Source organism: Diabrotica virgifera, chromosome 2 (genome assembly GCF_917563875.1).
Source record: "Diabrotica virgifera virgifera chromosome 2, PGI_DIABVI_V3a".
Classification (NCBI taxonomy): Eukaryota; Metazoa; Arthropoda; class Insecta; order Coleoptera; family Chrysomelidae; genus Diabrotica; species Diabrotica virgifera.
The window spans coordinates 74,472,866-74,494,358 of record NC_065444.1 but is presented as its reverse complement, the minus strand read 5'-3'; the positions used below and the strand labels follow the sequence as shown (position 1 = coordinate 74,494,358).

Below are 21,493 nucleotides of genomic sequence, written 5' to 3'. Positions count from 1 at the left end.
ACGTATCGATGATAATTACCCATTTTATCAGGACATTGATCCAAAACATATATGTGAAATTTAATAAAAAATTTTCTTCTTGGTAAAAGGTATATTAGTTTAAAAAGCCCTAAAGGGCTACAAACATGTGAACAAAACGTTTTCGCTCTGTAACAAGAGCATCATCAGCATAGTTAAGAGGTGGCAGGCAACAATATAACATAATGACCTAATTACCTTTTGACCCACTTACAACGTGTGGGAGTCATATGTTGCTTTAGGGCCGTATCCTTAGGAATTTCTATCCATCCTTTGGATTTTTCAAATGTAGTTATTTATATAAGACTTTTGTCTCCTTTTTAAAGGGCTTTGACCTTTGTATTTTTTTTTTTGGTTGGCTCACCATGTTCTTGTAACACTGATGATGCTCTTGTTACAGAGCGAAAATGTTTTGTTCACATGTTTGTAGCCCTTTAGGGCTTTTTAAACTAATATACCATTTACCAAGAAGAAAATTTTTTATTAAATTTCACTTGTAATTAATGGTATACAGCCAACTACAGGAAGTTCTTCCTTGTGGATTTTCAAAACATATATCGATACATTTTTGGCAAAGTAACGTAAGTGACATTTTTGGTGAATCATGTTTTTCCATTAAACAAACGCTCTTATTGTTTAGAAGGTACTGCCGGAGTGTTGTAAGCCTAGACATATTATGTTTGAATTAATTCTAGGCTTATTACACTTTGGCAGTACCTTCTAAACAATAATAGCTTTAGTTTAATGGAAAAACATAAAATGTCACTTACATTACTTTGCCAAAAATGTATCGATATGTTATGTTATATCGGGTTCATATTTGGTTGCTTTATAAGTGCTGAAATGTCATTAAAACACCAGCCCAGTCACCAGATTTGAATGTTATTGAAAATTTGTGACATTAAAAAATAACATAAATAGTACCCCAACTGTAACTGATAATAAAGAAGGATGTATAAAATATTAGCAATCATAGTTCACTGCCTTGTGTTTATTTTCTCATTCTTATTTAAAAGTTTGCTTTATCATTTTAGCTGATATCAAAATCATACATAAAATAATTCAAGGTATTTAAGTATGGTACATTAAAAACCCAAAACATATAGCTTGTGCTATGTTAGAAGACCTATAGTAACTTACTTTCAGTATCAGTATGTAATTATTTTCTAATCAATATTGAGCTAGTGACTGCATCATTTCAGAATTTAAGCTGTGAGTCACTCTAGGTGTTGTAGTAATCAGAATCAGTAATATAATAATATTATTGTTCATAAAATAGGACTTTTCAACGCTTCTCATTTGTTTGAATATTAATTTATTTACTAAAAATTAAAATTCCATCATGTTATGTCTAACAGCTGATTGTCATTTGTCGAGTTTGAGCAAACTGACCTTGAATTATGCCTTGAATCAGATGTTCAGGATGTGACGTCACTAACTTTCACTTTGTGTCACTAACTGTCAAGTTTGATCAAATAACTGTCAATAGGTCTGTTCCTTTGTTTTAAGTGTAACACTAGTTCTTGAAAAGTGTAAAAGTGTTACACTTTCTTGTTTCTTTGTTTTTCTAGTGTTTACACTTTTTTTCACGATACACTCAACTTCTGTCGTAGAACGCGTACAACTCGTTTCTTTGAACGCTGTGTCTAGGTACACGCTAACGTGTGCGCAAATAAAAAAGTTAGGTACACGCTTAAACGTCATCAAGTCAGTGACGTCATTATTTAGCGTGTACTATGACTGGGTTTTTTGGTACACGCTAATTTGAGCCGCGTGTATGCTGTGGTAATTAAGTATCTGTAAGTATCGCGAGTGTCAGAGTGTGGTTAGAATTTGTCTAATCACGTTATGTTTACACTTTAATATTGATTTGTAAAGAGTTTCCTTATATTTTACTTTTTTAGTGTTTTTTTTTAAATTAACTATATGGTGTGTGGACAACTATTCAGTTCTTTTAATGAGTTTAACAGCATTCTAAAACAGTATGAAAAAGATAAGAGACAAAAATTCGTGATTAACGGTAGCAGAAGTAATAAGATAAAATATACGGGGCGATTGATTAGTGTGATAAAGCTCAGTAGATCCGCTATAGTAATAGATAGCAATAAAAGTTAGTATCAAAAATTTTAGTAAACTTTGAGCTTTATATTACAAAATTACTAAAATTAGTTAGAGTGTTACAGGGCGTTCGATAATATACTGGCGGACCAAACTTATGTTTTTTAAATGGAACACCCTATATTTTATTTTATGTTCGAAATCTTCTTAACTTCCATATCACAAAAATATAAAGGTTTATTATGTTATACAGGGTATTTACAAAGTTATAACCAATTTTCTATGAAAATCGTAACAAGTTCAACTCCCTGTATAAATAAAAATAAACACCAATATAATTAACTTACTGTATAATTAACTTACGTATAAAAATTATTTTAGCAGTATTTTGTATATGTCATGTCACGTCATGTTAACTAATATTTATTTTGCTAACCTGAATATATACTTTTATATGCATATTGTTTTATTACAATTAAGTTTGAAACATCTGAATAGTTTTGCTTCCCTTCCCATTCCCTCAATAAAAATATTTTCTATCAAACAAACAACAAACACTAAAAATATCAAAATAGCGTGTATCAAAATATAAAGTCACCGCGCACGCTAAATAATGACGTCACTGGCTTGATTAAGTTTAATTCGCGTGTACCTAACTTTTTTATTTGCGTACACGTTAGCGTGTACCTAGACACAGCGTTCTTTGAAATGCTGTAAGAAAAAAAGTGTAACACTTTTCTCATAGAGTTATATATTAGCATAGAGAGAGCCTTCACTATGCGCGTCCTGACGACAAGATCTCTTCGACTGGTTTGCGCTATCTCTTTCTAACACATCGTACCGAGAAACTAAGATGAAATCAGGGTTGTTAACAACGCAACTGAATATTTCCGTAGATGGCGCTTCAAAAATCCGTAGAAATCCGTAGTGCAGAAATCTGACAGAAAATGACACTTGGCAGACCAAAAAAAGAAGAAGAATGACACTTGACAGACAAAAAAGAAGAAGAATGACATTTGACAGACCAAAAAAAAGAAGAAGAATGACACTTGACAGACCAAAAAGAAGAAGAATGACACTTGATAGGCCAAAAAAGAAGAAGAATGACACTTGACAGACCAAAAAGAAGAAGAATGACACTTGATAGGCCAAAAAAGAAGAAGAATGGCATTTGACAGACCAAAAAAGAAGAAGAATGACACCTTAAGAGTAAAAAAAACCTCATTTTAGCTTCTTATGGCTGCAGCTGAAAAATCCGTAGAAATGTGGTCGATATCTGAAAATCCGAAATAATTTCGAAAATCCGTAGATCTACGGAAAAATCCGTAGAGTTAACAACCCTGGATGAAATTAAGGTGTGAGTATAGGCACGGAAGAGGAGGACAACTGTCTCAGCTTAATATGCGTAAGAGTGAAACAGCACTAATCCAAAGAAAAAAGATGGTGTCGTCACTTCGCTTTGAATGACACTCTCTCTATGTCAATATATACCTCTATGACTTTTCTACACCTACCTCCGAGACGGTGGTGGATATTACACTCGTCCTGCGCAGTATCATCCAACCGGAGCCAGCTGTTTAGCCGTTAAATGTGTTTGTTTACAAAAAAGATATATTTCTTTTTAGTTTAATTTAAACTAGATTTATAAATTGAAAAAACTAAAGTAGCTACAAGTTTTAATTTAATTTTGCTTAACCTCCGAGTGGCACTTTCCTGTAATTTTAAACTTATCACTTTTCAGTGATTTTTTTAATATGCTTTTATGTCCTTAAGTTCAACAAAGCATTTCCTTTAATTACAATTAAGCCAAAACATCGCAAATCCTGGGCCCTGGACTACTAAAGGTATCCGGTATCCGCATATCAGCCATGAATATGCGTTCACTACTCTACATCAAGAAATTTACTTTCCAATGGCTCTGTCACTGAATATATCAGCAAGTATAGGAAAACCTATTTAAAACTTATAAAATCAGCTAAAAAATCGTACTATCAAAATTGTCTGAGAAGCTCTAAAAGTGTTGCAAAAGAAACTTAGTCCATAATAAACGATCTTCGAAATAAAATTCACCCAGCTTAAACATTTTTCCTTTCAGACCCTGGAAATCTAAATGAATACTTTGTTAATGGGAGTAAAAATATAACATCAACAGCTTCGTGCAATTGTACTTGAGACACTGTGTCAGGTGAGGTGTTTGAAAATTTGAGTAACTTGATTCTGGGGTGTGAATTTCTAAAACTTTTAAGTGTGGTTTTTAACCGTTGAGAAAAATTATTTATTTAGTGTTGTGTTTATAATTTAATGTATGTTTTAAAATGAGTTTTGTTTTATTTTTTGAGAAAAAATTAAAAATACAGCATACTTACAGTACTTTTTTTGAAATGCTATTTTCCAAAGTTTATAAAATTTCTTACGCTCGATTTTATATTAATAAAGTTAAAGTGGACTTTAAATTTAAAGTTTTCTTTAACTGTAACAATTGCTTTTTTTAAGGTAACACTCACTTTAACTTTATTATGAAATCGAGCGTTAGTCAAAATTCTAAATGCTCAGTAAATAATAACAACAATTAGGTACTTGTATTGAAAACAACATATTTTGTAATTTGAAAAAAAAACAACATATTTGCAACATAGATAACAAAACAACATGCTTTGTTACGTATTTTAAAAAACTCTCCATCATGCATGCTCCATGAGAAAAGAAAATATAAAACTAATTTCATCCTTATTGTGTCTCAGATGGCGTAGCTACTTTTGCTATAACTACTCAATGCTTTGCTACTCTACCTACCTACATACAATTTGTATTGTTTTATCAAAAAACAAGCATTTACATACTCTGCAAATTGTATATTTTTTCTTTGCATTTTCATATGAAAAAACCGTGGTATTTATCTTGAACTTTTTTTGAACAAGGTGCAATACTTAGGTAATATTATTATTAATAAAACAAAGTATATTAAAATACAATGTTAAAAACTTTAATAATATTAGCAATATTTAAAAACTTCAATATATTATAGTATACATATTATGAATCAGTAGAAACGATTATATTTAAATTTGGTAAATTATAACTCCAATCGACCAGAGCACGACCACACAACCCAAAACACAAGTACGCAAATATGGTTGTGTGAAGCGTGGCTCGAAGCCGTGCAATTTACGAGACTCGCTCGATCTGTAGATCCTTGTGTCCTCATCTCGCCAATTAATGATTCTTTTGAGAAAGGTAAATTTCCAGAGTACCTAAAGACAGCTATCATTATTCCTCTTCATAAGGGTGGTGAAAAATCTAATTCCTGCAAGTATATACCTATTGCATTACTACTGGTACTCCAAAATTATTGAGAGACTCATAAAAGCATGACTTATGTCCTTTCTTGTTAAAAACAACATTGTATTACAAAAGTTCGGCTTTTTAAATAATAAATGTACTGCTGATGCCATGTTTTCTGTACTACATGAGGTTTATCAAGCACTGAGCAATAATCTTCACACTGCCACTGTTTTTTGTGACTATGCCAAAGCTTTTGATTGTGTAAATCATGAAATTTTGATAAAAATAACTAAATTTCTATGGAATTCGAAGAATTTCTTTGAATTGGTTTCAATCTTACTTGGATAGTTGGAAACAACTGGTTAGAGCAAATAATACAGACTCTAGTCTCCAAAATATTGTATGTGGCGTCCTCTACAAACCACAAGGTTCAGTATCAGGTCCTCTACTTTTCCTTACGTTTATTAATGACATCCCTAGTTTAAAAATTAATGGAAAAAATTTTCTTTTTGCTGATGATACCAGTATTACTTGGAGCAACTCAAATATTGCTACTATACCTTCTGATCTACTCACGATAAAAACCTGGTCCGATTCTAATTTACCTTTTTTTAACATAAAACAGTAGCATTATCCTATACAGGAGCTCGTCAATCTTTACCTCTTAACACATTCACAGACACAACTGCATATGAAGCCACTTACTCCATAAGATGTGTCTACATCTAAAGTGTGTCTGTGAATGTGTTAATAACAGCCAGATCAGTATCGTTGATTCTGTAAAGTTTCTTGGTATTTTTTTTAGATAGCAATCTTAAGGGTTAAAAGGGTCTAAAGGGATAAACATTCACTGAAAGCGATATTATCTTTAATACCCGTGGTGCCTTCAACATTTAATGTCTGACTAAATTATTCTTTATAGGCAAAAAAATTTAAGGAATTTTGAATTAATTAGTTTTTAAATAAGTACATTTACCAGCAACAGTTGTAACGTAATTGTGTCAACTCGACAGTATTTAACTAGTTATTTGAATTTAATACCCTAGCTAGGGCATTATTTTTCAAAATAAATATTGAAAAATAACGCCCTAGGGCATTATAATATAACTTACTTCGAAATCATGTACAGTGGAACCTCGATTATCCGTCTCTCCATTAACCATCACCTCTGTTAACCGTCAGGGTACATACAGAAGTTGTATTGAGTTATACATTAGCAATCATTTAAATGCAAAAAAATAAAAAAAAAAGGTAATTTGATTTGTGATGAGGACACAAACGGCTATCCATTGCTGACAGATAAAGAACTCATTGAAATGGCAACAAAGGCGGACCAAACCTATTCGGAAGCTGACACAGTAGCTATATTGATGCTTGGACACAAGGAAGCTTGACTGTAGCTATATTGATGAACCTATTGTAACTGACAAAGATTTGCGTAAATAATCTAGAGAAGCTGCATCGCATATGCAATAATTCATCGAGTGGTATTCTCAACAAGAAGAAGCCAATAAAGTAGATTGCATGATCTTATGCCTTATGCCGATTAAGAAATTCAGCCGTCGCAAAATATGAAGCAGCAGTAAAACAAACACAAATTTCAGAATATTTTAAATTGATTCGATTGTATGAACACAAATCCCTCTTATATTGTCAAACAAACCATACAAATGAAATTTGAGAGTTGTACTATGAATTTTTATTTTTTTTTAATGTTCTGTTAACCGTCTTTTCGATTATCCGTCATACCCTTGGTCCGGTGCCCTGACAGATAATCGAGGTTCTACTGTAATAATATTAATGTCCGACTGGTATATTATTTGACAAATAATGACATGATTTTGAAGTCAGTTTGATAAATAATGACATGATTTCGAAGTCAGTTAAGTATGATATAATGCCCTAAGCTCTAGGGCATTATTTTGAAAAATTACGCCCTAGGGTATTAAATTTAAATAACTAGTTAAATACTGTCAAGTTGACAAATAACAACCCAAGTAAAACTATGGTTACCACAATTACGTTACGACTATTGCTGGTAAATGTACTTATTTGAAAACTAATTAATTCAAAATTCCTTCAATTTTTTGCCTATAAAAAATAATTTAGTCGGACATTAAATGTTGAAGGCACCACGGGTATTAACGATAATATCGCTTTCAGTCAACTTATATCCCTCAGGCCAAAGGCCCTCGGTATATACACCATTGACCTCAAGTGTTATTATCCTTATAATACCCTTGGTACCTTAACTATAATCTCACAATCAGCCCATAGAAGGTGTCAAATAAATAAAATATTTGGGAATCATACTTGATAATTTATTAACAATTAAACGATTACTTTATTGATTACAGTTAATTTATTTAATGGAAATTAAGGTAATAATAATAATAATGTTTATTCAAAAATAATCAAATATAAAATCTTCCTGAGACTAAAAACATATTTAAGTGTATAATTAATAAGAATTAACATAGGAAGCCACAAGGAAATAAATCTGCACTTAGCTATAGCCCAAAGTAACTCCTGTTATTTATCCAAATCTTTACTAGTCAAACACATTTGTTTTGAAATTCCAGCAGTTTCTTCTTTTTATACCTTTTAAATATCTGGTGGTTGTTCCTAAAACAAAGACATAAATAAAAATTCTACATTGTGTACCATAAAAAAATCATAAAAATGTGGAAAGTATCACAAGAATAAAGAAAAGTCCCAGATATAAAATTCACTATTAAAATAAAAATAGTAAATAATTATTTATATCTGACACTTTTCTTATTGGAACTTCTTTCTGGTAACATCCTTAATCTCTGACTTTTACAATTTATAAGACAAGAGATGATGAATAAAGAAAGGGAAAAGGACTCTGCAGTATACAGTTACATTCTGCTTTCATTAATCTAGAAAAAAGATCAGAAAGATAATTCAAAGTCCGAAATTGTAAAAGTCAAAAAGAGATTAAGGATGTACCAGAAAGGGGTTCTAATAAGAAAAGTTTCAGATTTAAATAATTATTTACTATTTTAATAGTGAATTTTGTATCTGGGACTTTTCTCTTTTCTTTAAGAGATATCGCTGAAGCATCCTAATAGTAGATAACTATTTTTGAAATTCCACTTAAATAGACAATTTGATTTCGTTTTGATTCAGAGGTGTGCAGGCAGCTCCACTGGGGACGCCGTAAGGCAGAAACAACTGTCTGGAGATTGTGTATCGCCTCTGGATCGAAAGGAAATATAAACTGTCTCTTCACTATCACAAGAGTATTTTAATATTTTTATTGAATAAAAGTAGTCAAAAAAAAAGGACTAGTTGGTGGAGCGAAGAGATAAAAATAGCTGTGAAAGAAAAGAAAGTACCATGGAGAGCTTATCTAGAAAATAACAGTTAATAAGCAAGGAAGCTTGTGAAAGAAAAAGTTAAAAAAGCTAAATTGGAACAGTGGGAGAGATTTGGAGAAAAGATGGAGCAAGACAGTAGTAGGACAAACCAAAAATTGTTCTATTAAGGTCTGAAAAAATGAGAGGTAAATCAGGTAGTACTGTCGTGCAAATAAAAAAAAATAAAATGGAGAAACACTTACCCAACCACAAGATATAGTTAATAGGTGGAGTAAATATTCCAAAGAGTTGAGTAATGAAATAACAATGGAAGAATTAACGGAAGCCATTGCAAAAATGAAAAATGGTAAAGTGGCAGGAATAGATAATATCAAAACACGATTGTTGAAATATATGGGGGAATCTGCATTACACTACTTACACAAATTACTGATAACAATTTGGAAACAGAAACGCATCCCAGAAGATTGGGCAACAGCAGTAATGGCTCTTCTGGTAAAGAAGGGAGGTAAAAAAGTAATGTTCAAATTATCGAGGTATTTTCATGCTAAGTATACTGGCTAAGATTTATGAATGAACACTGGAGATGAGACTGAGAAAGAAAGTGGAACATCAACTAGACGATGCACAAAAAGGTTTCTGACCGGGCACAGTGTCCAAGATCATATCTTTACTATAAGACAATGGAAAAAGCCTTTGACAAGGTACCCGGACATCACATTTGGAAAGGGCTTGAACTGTTCGATGTTGGAGGAGAACTAATTGATGCAAGTAAAATTTATGTACTGGAACATTGTGCGAGCATTAAACTGTGAATCAAACAAATTTGCTAATACACAAGGAGTAAGGCAAGGTGGAGTTTTAAGCTCACTGCTATTCATTATATTATATATATGAATGAACCAATAAAAAAAATGCAGTAGAGTCCCGAAAATTAGATTTAGGTTACCATTGATTAAAAAGTATAACTCTGAGTAAATGTGTATCTGCAGATGACATTGCATTGATACCAAGTTCAGAGAAATCTTTACAAAGCAACCTAAATTTATAGACGAGAGAACTTGCAGACAAAGGAATGAAAATAAAATTAGCAAAGACTAAAACTTTACTTATTTCCAAGACACTGAGAGAAATCCATATAAACCTAGACGGAAATTTAGTAGAACATATGAATGATTTTGAATATTTATAAACTATAATAGACAAAAAATGCAAAAAAAAATGAACAACAGAATTGCTAAAACATCACGATTATATCACTCCCTCACTACAGGTTTCATTAGCAAAAGAGAAATTAGTGAGAAGACAAAAGGGACAGTATATTATATACCTCCCTTCTTTGCTTCATGGAAGTGAAACATGGCTGGCTTTCCTAATAATTAAGCTTGAATTATCACATCTTTATTATTATTGTAGACATTTAAAATCCTTATTAATCGAATTACATTAAACTTACCACTTATAAAATGTTTACTTTTCATATTTTAATTTTAGTTCCCTTATATCTGTTCTTCTTGTGGCTTTTATCCATTGTCCCCAGCTTTGTTTGGATAATTCATTTAAATGTATTGCATGGGGAGCCTTGGGAACAGTACAAAATAAGACTTTTCCCTGTCTGCCCTACTCCCACAATTTACAACAATACAAGTTACATGTATAAGCTTCCCAAGAAAGAAAAACTGATAACTGCTATGGATTAATTCAGTTCTGTAGGCGATAAACTACTTTATATTTGATTTGCTGCACACAATTTCGCTGAACAATCGACAATAAAAACAAACAGGATATTCTTTACAAATGTAAATATTAGGATTAGGTTATGTTATGTTATGTGCCCCCAGTTAGGCCATATTCGGAAGTTCCTTATCCCTTTGCTTGGATTGGCACACCGATAATTTTCGTTTAATACTGTCCGCTGTCATGAGCCGCTGTCACATCCGCTGTCATTTTACACTCAAATGTCCATAGAATTTCGTACACTTACACTCAAAAGTGTAACACTAAAAAACAAAGGAACAGACCTAATTATTTGATGGTGAGACGGGGCCTTAACGATTTGGTAGATCCAGAATCAGAACTTCGAGAACAGGCCTCTGAGGTCAAGAAGCCACCAGCTCGAATAAGAAAACCTCCAGGGTATTTGGAGGACTATGAGTAAATTCATCCAGGACGGAAGAGTGTGCATTGAAGAGATGAAACACAGTTGAATGACCCGAGTGCGTTCGCGGGGAATTTATAGTATTTTTACTACAAAAGCGATATTACGTAGGTCAAAATTTTTGACGTAAGAGAACTGTCAAAACATTAGATTGTGACTTTTCATTATTGCCATGTAAACACGGCAATAAAGAAAAGTCACATTCTAATGTTTTGACAGTTCTCTTACGTCAAAAATTTTGACCTACGTAATATCGCTTTTGTAGTAAAAATACTATATCAGACACGCGCGAAGTAACTTTTGATAAGATATGCATTATCGCTTGTACTATGTATGTATGCTATGATTAACATGTACTTAGTAATTTACGTCATATGTACCTTAGCTAAAATAAACCAGTAGTAATTCCAAATTACTGTTGTATTAATTATAAATAAATTATGTCAACCCAGGCTTTAATACTTAAAAATATTGTACAAAACTTAAAATGTAGCTTAAGTTCAAATCACTTGGCACCACAAAAATGCTTAGAAAATTTTAAATACACTTAAAAAATTGAGTTAAAATTAGGTATTTATGCCATCATAGGTGACTGTCCCCTACATTTTATTGCTCTAGTGTCTTCTGAAGATATACAGTTGAGTCCGCGAGTCTTTACCCGTGCGTCATCATTTAAAGCATACGAAATAAGTCGGAAATCTATTTCACGCAACAACAACTGACAGAAAGTGGCTACTGTTCTGATTACGGGTTTTATTATAAAATTTAACGTTATCATATATATAGAATGTCAAATGTAAGTTTTGCTTCAAAATTTTTGTACAGAATTACAGCTACATTTGAAGTAGCTTAATAAATTCTTTTATTATTATTGATTAATTAATATATATAAACAGTTTATAAAAAAATTCAATAACATATTTTATTTTTGTTATTTTATTCACTTTGACGGAAATCTAAACACAATAATTTCTTTACTGTGTGAATGACGTTAATAGCTTTGTATGTTTTAAATATTAATTGCCAAAATATAATTATTTACCTTAAAATTTCAAAGCCCAATATAAAATTAGTTGTGAAAACAACTGTTTGTGTAATATAAAGAAACTTCAAAACGCAAAAATTCGACAAAAACCGCAAAAAATTCAACTGACTGACAGCCACAAAAGTAAACAAAGCAGAAACGTCAAACAAATTGTTCTTAAAATATGAAAACATACCGAATCGTCTTTTTTGTACCTATCTCTTTTCAATGCACTGAGTCTAGATGGTTCATAAAAATAACATGTGTTGTTACTTAATAACAAACGGCAGCTGGTTTGTCATGAGTTTCATGCGTGGAAGAGAATGATGCTAGATAAAAAGTATGTGTTTTATCTCGCCAGGTATTAATGCCGCACGGGTAAAGACTCGCGGACTCAACTGTATATTATAATCATAAGCTAAATATATACTGATAAATAAATATCTATTGTTTTTTTATTCATTACGGGTTATCATCATATTATACGGATCATTATGAATTATTTTGGACAATTCAAGGACAGATATTTTAATTTGGACGTACTTACTTATTAGATAGATAAAATCAGTTTCAAAGTTCTTTATATACCTAAAAAAAACGATCTTTTAGTCCTTTCCATCAAGATGATTTGGAAGACTTTCATCTGTGTGATACTATGTTTAAATTTTGTTGTAAGTATGTATGTACTAAAAAGATTTTTTGTATAGTCCGTCTCACGGTTTTCGTTCGCTTTGGTTAAATGGGAAAATAAAACCATGTTGTCAATAGGGCATTTCAATACTTTGACGTTTATCTCACCGCCGGCGCCGCGCCGGTAGGCAATTAATAAGTGTATTCGCAGACAGACGTCGCGTCGCAGCGAACAAACATATTTTATTTGTTTATATTTTTTGACATTGTGTTTCTTAAATTTTTTACTCCTTAAATAGTTTTTAGTTGTATTTTGCGAACATTTTGTTGTTGATTTTGTGTAGTTTTTAGTTGTAAAAGTACTTAAACGACTTTATTTAGTTTTAAACAGTGAATAAATAAAAATGAGTGAATATTTTCGAAAGTTGGCAGACAATACAGATGTTGCTTGTAGGTACAGTAGTTAGTTATTTAGCATTTTATAGTACATTTCATAGCTTTATTATTATATTTAACCATTGTTTATGTCTCTCAGATCATAACTTATTTAGTTCAGTTGGTTTTATGCTTAAAATGTAGCGCTGATGGTAACCCATCAAACTGAACTTAACCACGATTACTTCGCATTTCTTCTTCTTCTTCTTCTCGTTGTCCTTATGCCCTATAAGAGCGTCGGACTTCGGTATCGCCTATCCATCTTTTACCCATTTCTTCCACGCCTTCCGGTCTCCTGCCATTTCCTTCATCTGTTGCACTGTTTTCCCTCTCTTTGTCCAGATTTCCTCGATCTGCTCCATCCACCCCTTTCTAGGTGTGCCCCTTCTTCTTTTCCCCTGTCTTTTGGCATCTGTCACCTTCTTTACTAGTCTGTTCTCGTTCATCCTAGTTATATGTTCAAACCAATTCAGTTTTCTTTTTTCAATTTTTTTCTCTATTGGTTCCTAACTTAGCACGTTTCTGATGTTTTCGTTCCTTTCCCTGTCCATCTTCGTCTTTCCAGCTATTTTTCTCAGCTGCTTCATTTCTGCTGCATTTATGGCACTTTCATGTCTTTTATTTGTGACCCATGTCTCGCTTGCATATAGAAGAGTTGGTACTGTGATTGTATTATATACATGCATTTTTGTTTTCTGGCTGATTTCATTTTCCCAGTATCGTATTATTAATCGCATAATATATTTTCGTAGCTTTCTTTGTCCTATTTGCAATTTCTAGGTCTAGCTTTCCGTCATTCGATATTATCGTGCCCAGGTACTCGTAAGGCCGTCACCCTCTCCTCAGAAATGAAGCATATTATCGATTATGCCAGTAAAAATGTTAAATTAATCCTTGTACAAAATTAAATTACAAATAAATGCAAGTAAAATGATCTAAAACTCATTAAGAACTGATAGAATAACATTTATGTTTCCTCCCGCTGTCAGATTGATTTTAAAATTGACAGCATGTTGAATGGCCTATAGTTGCTTGATGTAACTATTACTAATAGGGCTTTTCATCGATTGTCATTTGTTTCGAGCTCCTGTCATATTATGTTGTATAATCTGTGTATAATATTAATATACACGGATTATACGCCGTATGACAGAAGCTCGAAACAAATGACTGTGAATGGAAAGCCCTATTACTACTTAATGTCACTTAGATCAATGAATCTTTACTGCTTCACAAACCACACAAGGTACACCACTTATTCCACAGTTACAACCAGTTATTCCACAAACTACTTGGCGGAAATCGACTACGCTTTGGGCATGCGAGCTATCAAAGTCATTTTGTTTAAAATAAATGTTACTGAAAACGATCATTGCAAACATTGCGAAAAACTGGATGATCTTGATCATATCTTGTTTGATATACTAAGTTTTAACGGCATCAGAACTCCCTCTATACACATTTAATTAAATTTGATATATATGTGCACCATTCAACATCCACTGTCTACAGAATCACAACAAAAATATACAATATAATTACAGATTTCTTGTCATACACATGCACGATTTCTATAAGACGGTTCTATAAGATTTGTACGCAAGCATGTAATGTTTCATGATAGAAGTGAAGCTAGGACAAATAATCCCCGGACAAGTAATCCCGGACAAAGAATCCCCACAAATTATCCCTGGACAAAAAATCCCCGGAAAAAAAATCCCGGACAAATAATCCCCACAATTTTTTTTGAGAAAATATCCCCACAAAAAATTCAGGACAAAAAATCCCCAAGAAATATTTGCTGTCAAATAGTTCTCTAAAAGTTTTCCTGAAATTTTAACAAATTTCGAATTCCAATTCCATGCTGAAAACTTTATTTGTGTTATATTTTTGTTAACTTTATTTGTTTATACATGACAAAAAAGTGTGAGTTTTTTCAAAAGTCGTGGAAAATATGGGGAATGAGCTAAGGCCCCGTTTTCATAACAAGCGCTTAACGGGCATTTTGATAACGCGCGACTACAACTAAATACATTTTACTTGAGACCGTCCACATGCCAAAGCGCGTCTTAATGACCTAAAACGCGCGTTAGCATGTGAACGGTCTTCAGTAAAATGTATGTAGTTGTAATCGCGCGTTATCAAAACGCGCGTTAAGCGCCTGACATGAAAACGGGAAACGGGGCCTTAGCTCATTCCCCATATTTTCCACGATTTTTGAAAAAACTCACACTCTTTTGTTTTCAGCGTGGAGTTGGAATTCGAAATTTGTTAAAATTTCGGTAAAACTTTTAGATAACTATTCGGCAGCAAATATTTCTTGGGGATTTTTTGTGGGGATATTTTGTCCAAAAGAATTTGTGGGGATTATTTGTCCGGGATTTTTTGTGGGGATTTTTTGTCCGGGGATTATTTGTCCGGGGATTTTTTTTCCAGGGATAATTTGTGGGGATTTTTTGTCCGGGATTATTTGTTCGGGGATTATTTGTCCGGACCCCATAGAGAAGTAGACTGATAGAAAGTAGACATGATAGAAGCAAAGAATACTAACACACCCACTAGTATTCTTTGATAGAAGTAAGAAAGACAGATTTAGATTTAATTCTATTCGGGGGCCACCACCATCGGCTGACATGTTTCTTCTTTTTTGAGAGTCTTCAGAACCGCCTGTGGTGTATCCCGAAGGGAACTAATTCTGGCTGTCCCACTAAGCAAAATAATAAAATATTAAAGGCGTACGGACGCGTTAGCGACATCTATCTAGAGAAAGAGAAAATTCTCTATAAGTCGGAATGCAGAATCCTTGGTGACTATCTATTACCTGAGCTTTTTTCAAAAAATCTACATTCATTACCTGCCCGCTTATCTAGATAAAATTTCAGCAGACTTATGTATCATCATTAGTACTCAAAAATAAAACAAGGAAAGACAGCTTATTTATATTTAATTAAAATGTTTTAAATTAAACAAAGGTCTCCTTGATGGTAATACATATAAACACAATGGCGGCTCGTGGTCTTAGAGACAGGGTCGGCAAGATTTTTTTGTCTCCTCATATAGGTATACCATCTAATTAAAAGTCTTAAATCATCATAAGAGATTTTTTGTTTTTTTTTTTTTTGGTTTACTTGACATTCTCTCTTATGTCATAGTGTTTCAACAATACGTTTTGATTATTTTGAGACAAGAGAAATTCCGTTCATTTGAGGCAGAAGTTACTGGTAATAAGACAATTTATGAACAGTTTGTTGTCGTGAATTGCAGTACTTACTATATAAAATTATACATATTTGTAACTTATCCTACTTTCCGAAAATATTTGGATCAGCATAATTTTTAAGTACAGTGGAACCTCGATAAGTCGGATTAATCGGGACCGCGGCCGATCCGGGTTATCGAAAATCCGGGTTAGCCGGAGAATATGGTAAAACTTAATAAAATACGGTATACTTGGAGATAAACTCCATTATAACTTCAAAAACTTGTAGTAGGTACCTACATATGCACAGTACATCTAAATTACGTAAAGTTGTATACAGTATTCTTCAATTCTTGGTAAAAATCGCACGTCAGTGTCGGTTGTGTCAATTTCGTCTGACGAAAATCGGTCCGGGTTAGCCGGACTTCCGGGTTATCGGAGGCCGACTTATCGGGGTTCCACTGTAACTTATAAATAAATATATCAGACATTTTTTGGCGAAGGTAACTTTTAAATTTTGAATTATTAAAGAGGTCAAAAATTTGCAAATCTTCAAAATTCGAAAAACGAGTATCTATTTGCATAATAGTAGGTATCCAAAATTTCAAAATATACTCGTTTTTCGAGATATGTATCATGCCTTTGTCTTTTTTGGGGTGGTTCGAAAATATCAAGCGAATCCAAAACGTCACTGCGTAGGTATATATTCGAAACTTCTATCATTACGAAAATCTCTGAGATTTTGCACCAGCTTTCTTATTTTATTTTTGGAATAAATAATGACAATTGACTGATTTTGAACAACAATGAATATCAAATGGGTTTGGGCAAACACTTTCTTAAAAATATTTAAAAGACTATTATTAGAAGACTATTAAAAGAGTAATCATTTAATAAAGTTCTCAAACCGATTGCTTCACGGATCGAGATATCACCGCTTTCAAAATCGTCGCCTTCGATAATAAAATAAAAAACTTCCAAAAAGCTGTTCACAAAAATCTGCTACAGTGGAAACTAACCGAGATTTAAAATTTCATCGCGTCTGACAAACTATTTGCATTTATTTCGAAACAAATTGTTCTAAAACAGTAGTCCGTTTAGCTAAAATGCAAGAAACGACGATATTCTTTAATTTTTTTACACGTATCCTGCAAAACTATATTCATTCTATGCGCATGACAGTGAGTCAATAAAGCTTGTGGTGCAATAGTTTTAACTTTTGCCTGGAGACCATTCAATTCACCGGACATCACGGCAGCGCCGTCATAAATTTGCCTTACCAATTTATTTTTTATATCCAAAAATTTTAATCTGTCCTTTAAAGCACCAAAAATATATTCTGCCTTATTGCTTTTACTGACGTCTGTAAAACCTAAAAACCTCTCATAAATATTACCACGTAACGCCTATCGAACAACAATTATTGATAGTTGTGAATTACATGATAAACAGAAGTTTCATCTAGTTCTAGCGAAAAGCAAATGGTTTTCAGAATCTCAGATTTAATAACGTTATTCAAAATGTAATTAATTGATTATATTAGTTCATTCTGTACTGTTTTAGACATGCCGCTAAATATCTTCGAATCAGAAAAAAAATTGGAAAATTTCAAATCGTATTTCTTAAACAATTTTTTTAGTTCTCTACTTTGATTTAACGAATTCTCCTATTCATCATGTCCCGTAAATGATAATTCCTGACAACTTAAATAAATTACAATATCAATTAAACGACGTAAAACGGCGTGATTATTTTTTACAATTTCTGCCGATGCTCCCAAATGAAACATCGGCAGATGTAAATGTGCCATACCTGCCACTTAATGCCAACGGAGAAAAATATACGTTTGTTTGCTCTTCGACTCGTATTTCGTTGAGTTTTACGTGTAAAATCGTCAAGCTCGAGATGAGCTGGGGCCGGCTTGCCGAAAACAGTCAGATGAATGGCTCAGATCGTTCATTTTTTTAAAAGTCTTTTATGCGCAGGGATCACTTATCACTAGGATTGGCCGAATCCTTTTAAAAACCATGAATAAAATTCGGTATGTATTATCTGACAGATTTTTTTTATTTCACAGATACAAATGACATCAACTCTGATTAAATTAAATATAAAAAAAAATCTATATCTATAAATGCATGGGTCGGCACTGCCGACCCCGACCGGCCGCCACTATATAAACAGTATACATAATTTAATTTTTCTTTTTAGTGTGTACTTTTAAATGTCTTTAAGTTTCCTGCTTCACCAAACTGTTTAAAACAAGTTTCACACTTATACTGTTTTTCTCCAGTGTGCACTCTCATCAAAACATGTTTGAGAAAACAGCTTAAAACAAATTTCACACTTGTAAAGCGTTTCGCCAGTGTGCACTATCAAATGTATTTGTAAACTTGTTGTTCCTTGAAATTGCTTCAAACAAATTTCACACTGGTAAGGTTTTTCTCCAGTATGCACTCTCAGATGTCTTTTCAAACCATTTGTTTAAACATATTTCACACTTGTAGGGTTTTTCCCCAGTGTGCACTCTCAAATGCATTTTCAAATTTTTTGTTTCACTAAATTGCTTAAAACAAAGGACCCCGCAGAAACCTTATGGGAAATGGCTCTCTGTCAAATGCTCTGAAACTTTGGGTTCTGGTAGTCTTTGATGTGTAGAACAAGACTCAATGGGCGCGTAGCTACAAAAAATCATGGTTTTAAGATATAAGCCTCTGAAGTTATAGGTAGTGAGGATGTTTGAGGTGGAATAAATTCATTTTCTCGAGAATGGACGACTCTGGAGATAAATTGCGAATCAGGTCGATTTTTATTTTTAAATTATAATTTTTTAGTATATATATCATACTAGTGACATTATCCATCTGGGCGTGATGACGCAATCGATGAATTTTTAAAATAAGAATAGGGGTCGCGTGATAGCTCAGTTGAAAGTTTATACAATTCTCTATTCGCTAATATAAACAATAACATAATTATTTATACAGGGTGCCTAATTTTTTTTAATTAAATTAATTGAGACAAAAAGAAGAATGTATATAATTTATTTAATTCGAAATACATTTTACTGCTGTCATAAAACAAAAAAATGTTAATTTGAAAAACAAACATTGCTTTTCGCTAAATTAAATGTTGAAACTACTAAGAGGCAGGTGGGTGGCAGCTTTAATATTGAATTTAAGAGAAAAACAATATTTATTTAGTAAATAAACATTTTTTCCTGTTTTCGGACAACAGTAAAATGTATTTCGAATGAAATAAATTATATGCATTCTTCTTTTTGTCTGAATTAATTTAATTAAAAAATAATTTTTGGGCAACCTGCATCAATAATTATGTTCATGTTTATATTAGTGAATACAGAATTGAATAACCTTTTAAATGAGCTATCACACGATCCCTAGTGTTATTAAAAAAAATCATCGATTGCATCATCATGCCCAGATGGATGACGTCACTAGTATGATATATGCCAAAAAATTACAATTTAAAAATAGAAATTGACCCGATTTGTAATTTTATTTATTAATTTATTCTAACTCAAACGTCCTCTCTGTACCCAAACTTCAGAGGCTCATATCTTAAAACCATGATTTTTTGGAGCTACGCGCCCATTGAGTCTTTTGTTTTACCCATCAAGGACTACCAGAACCCAAAGTTTCAGAGCATTTGACAGAGAGCCATTTCCCATAAGGTTTCTGCGGGGTCCTTGCACACTGGTAAGGTTTTTCTCCAGTGTGTACTTTCAAATGCCTTTTCCTTCCTGCTTCAGTAAATTGCTTAAAACAAATTTCACATTTGAAAGATTTTTCTCCAGAGAGATATTTTTCCACAGTGTGTGTTCTCAAACGATTTTTCAAATGATCCATTCTAGAAACCTTCTTAAAACAAAATCTCACATTGGTAAGGTATGCACTCTCAAATGCTGTTTCAAACTCCCTGTTCGACTAAATTGCTAAAAGCAAATTTCACACTTGGAGGGTTTATCTCCAGTGTGTACTTTCACATGCCTTTTCAAACTTCCTGCTTCACTAAATTGCTTAAAACAAATTTCGCACTTGTAGGGTTTTTCTCATCCAGTGTGAACTCTCATATGTATTTTCAAACTTTTTGTCTCACTAAATTCCTTAAAACAAATTTCCCACTTTTCACACTTCCCGCTTATCTAGATAAAATTTCAACAGAATTCTGCATCCTTAGTATATAGTCTAGGCGCCAAATAGAGGTCACCGTGTCCTTTTCAATTCTGATGGACAAACTCAACGGTTTCTTATGGATATTTGGCTGCTGATTACGAATTCCGAAGGTGGATTTCGATCCGAATGGTCAAAAAATTGTTATAAACAATTTAATTGTTTATAAATTGTTTATAAGGCTCTGGCTCATAGACCAAAAGAGATAAAAAAAATGTTTCAAATAAAATTTGTTCCTTAATAAAAAACGAAGAAAAAATCGTTTACTAAACTTGAATCCAACAATTAGAACTCAAGATATTGTAAAATTAGTGTACGATGCAAATTGCAAAATAAGTATTTTTCTAAGCTTTATCGATCGTAGCTCGGTCTATAGGCATGAAATTGAGCCTTAGAAGGTCATATTTTAAAGCTTAATTAATAGGCTTCTAAACAAAGTTTGTTAAATTACTTTATCTTCATTTGTTATGCCCGTTTGAAGTTATAATTTTCTTAAAAAAATTGTAGATTAATTTGTTTATAAGGGTTTTAAGCAAATTTAAGCTATAAACATTTATACTTTAATTAACAATAATGATAGAAAAACTCAAAAGGAACAACTTGAGCTTACGAAAAGGTTCGCAAGTTTATTTTTGGCCAAGATATCGATATTTAAATAGCGCGCTATGAGGCGCAAGATCGGCTCACCGCGTAAATGTACACGCGCTAACTTCTCGATGCAAATTATAATTTCTATGTATACATACGTTATCTTCATTTTTCATTTTTGAAGATCCTAATAAAATTTTATCATTGTAATTCTTATAATTAAATCATCATACTGTACCTCGTATCACCTTTCATTCTATTTACTTTGTCTTGTATGTTTTGTACTAAATGAGAAAAAAAACATTAAAAACTAATATTTCTTCTTCTTCTTCTTTTTATATAGACATTACTCTGTCTGTTTCTCAATGTGCCTTAAAGTAGGTTGTCAGTCCATATTTTTCGTGGTCTTCCCACTGACCGTCTTCCTACTGGGGAACCGTCTCTCGCAGTCCTTACTACTCTATTTGTTGTAATTCGGCTTATGTGGTCGTTCCATTCTACTCTTCTGCTTTTCACCCAGTTATTAATGTTGTCCACTTTGCATCTCCGTCATATATCTGCACT

At 32.7% G+C, this 21,493-nt stretch overlaps 1 protein-coding gene and 1 long non-coding RNA gene across 3 annotated transcripts in view; one reads left to right on the top strand and one right to left on the bottom strand.

The window, feature by feature from the left end:
• The window catches only part of LOC114329493 (venom carboxylesterase-6), a 337,686-nt gene that overhangs the window by 163,463 nt on the left and 152,730 nt on the right, over positions 1-21,493 (top strand). The window contains exon 1 of one of the 2 annotated variants that reach the window (XM_028278620.2): positions 12,398-12,555. The exons of the other annotated variant lie outside the window; for it this stretch is intronic. Coding sequence (XP_028134421.2) covers positions 12,508-12,555 — 48 coding nt within the window. The 5' untranslated portion in view covers positions 12,398-12,507. Of the gene's footprint in view, positions 1-12,397; positions 12,556-21,493 lie in introns of those variants that run through there. 2 annotated transcript variants of the gene reach the window in all.
• On the bottom strand, positions 7,666-11,145 carry LOC126880102 (uncharacterized). Its single transcript, XR_007696412.1, has 2 exons — positions 10,159-11,145; positions 7,666-7,983 (listed from the first exon to the last, which is right to left on the bottom strand). It is a non-coding gene; the product is annotated as an uncharacterized LOC126880102 (long non-coding RNA).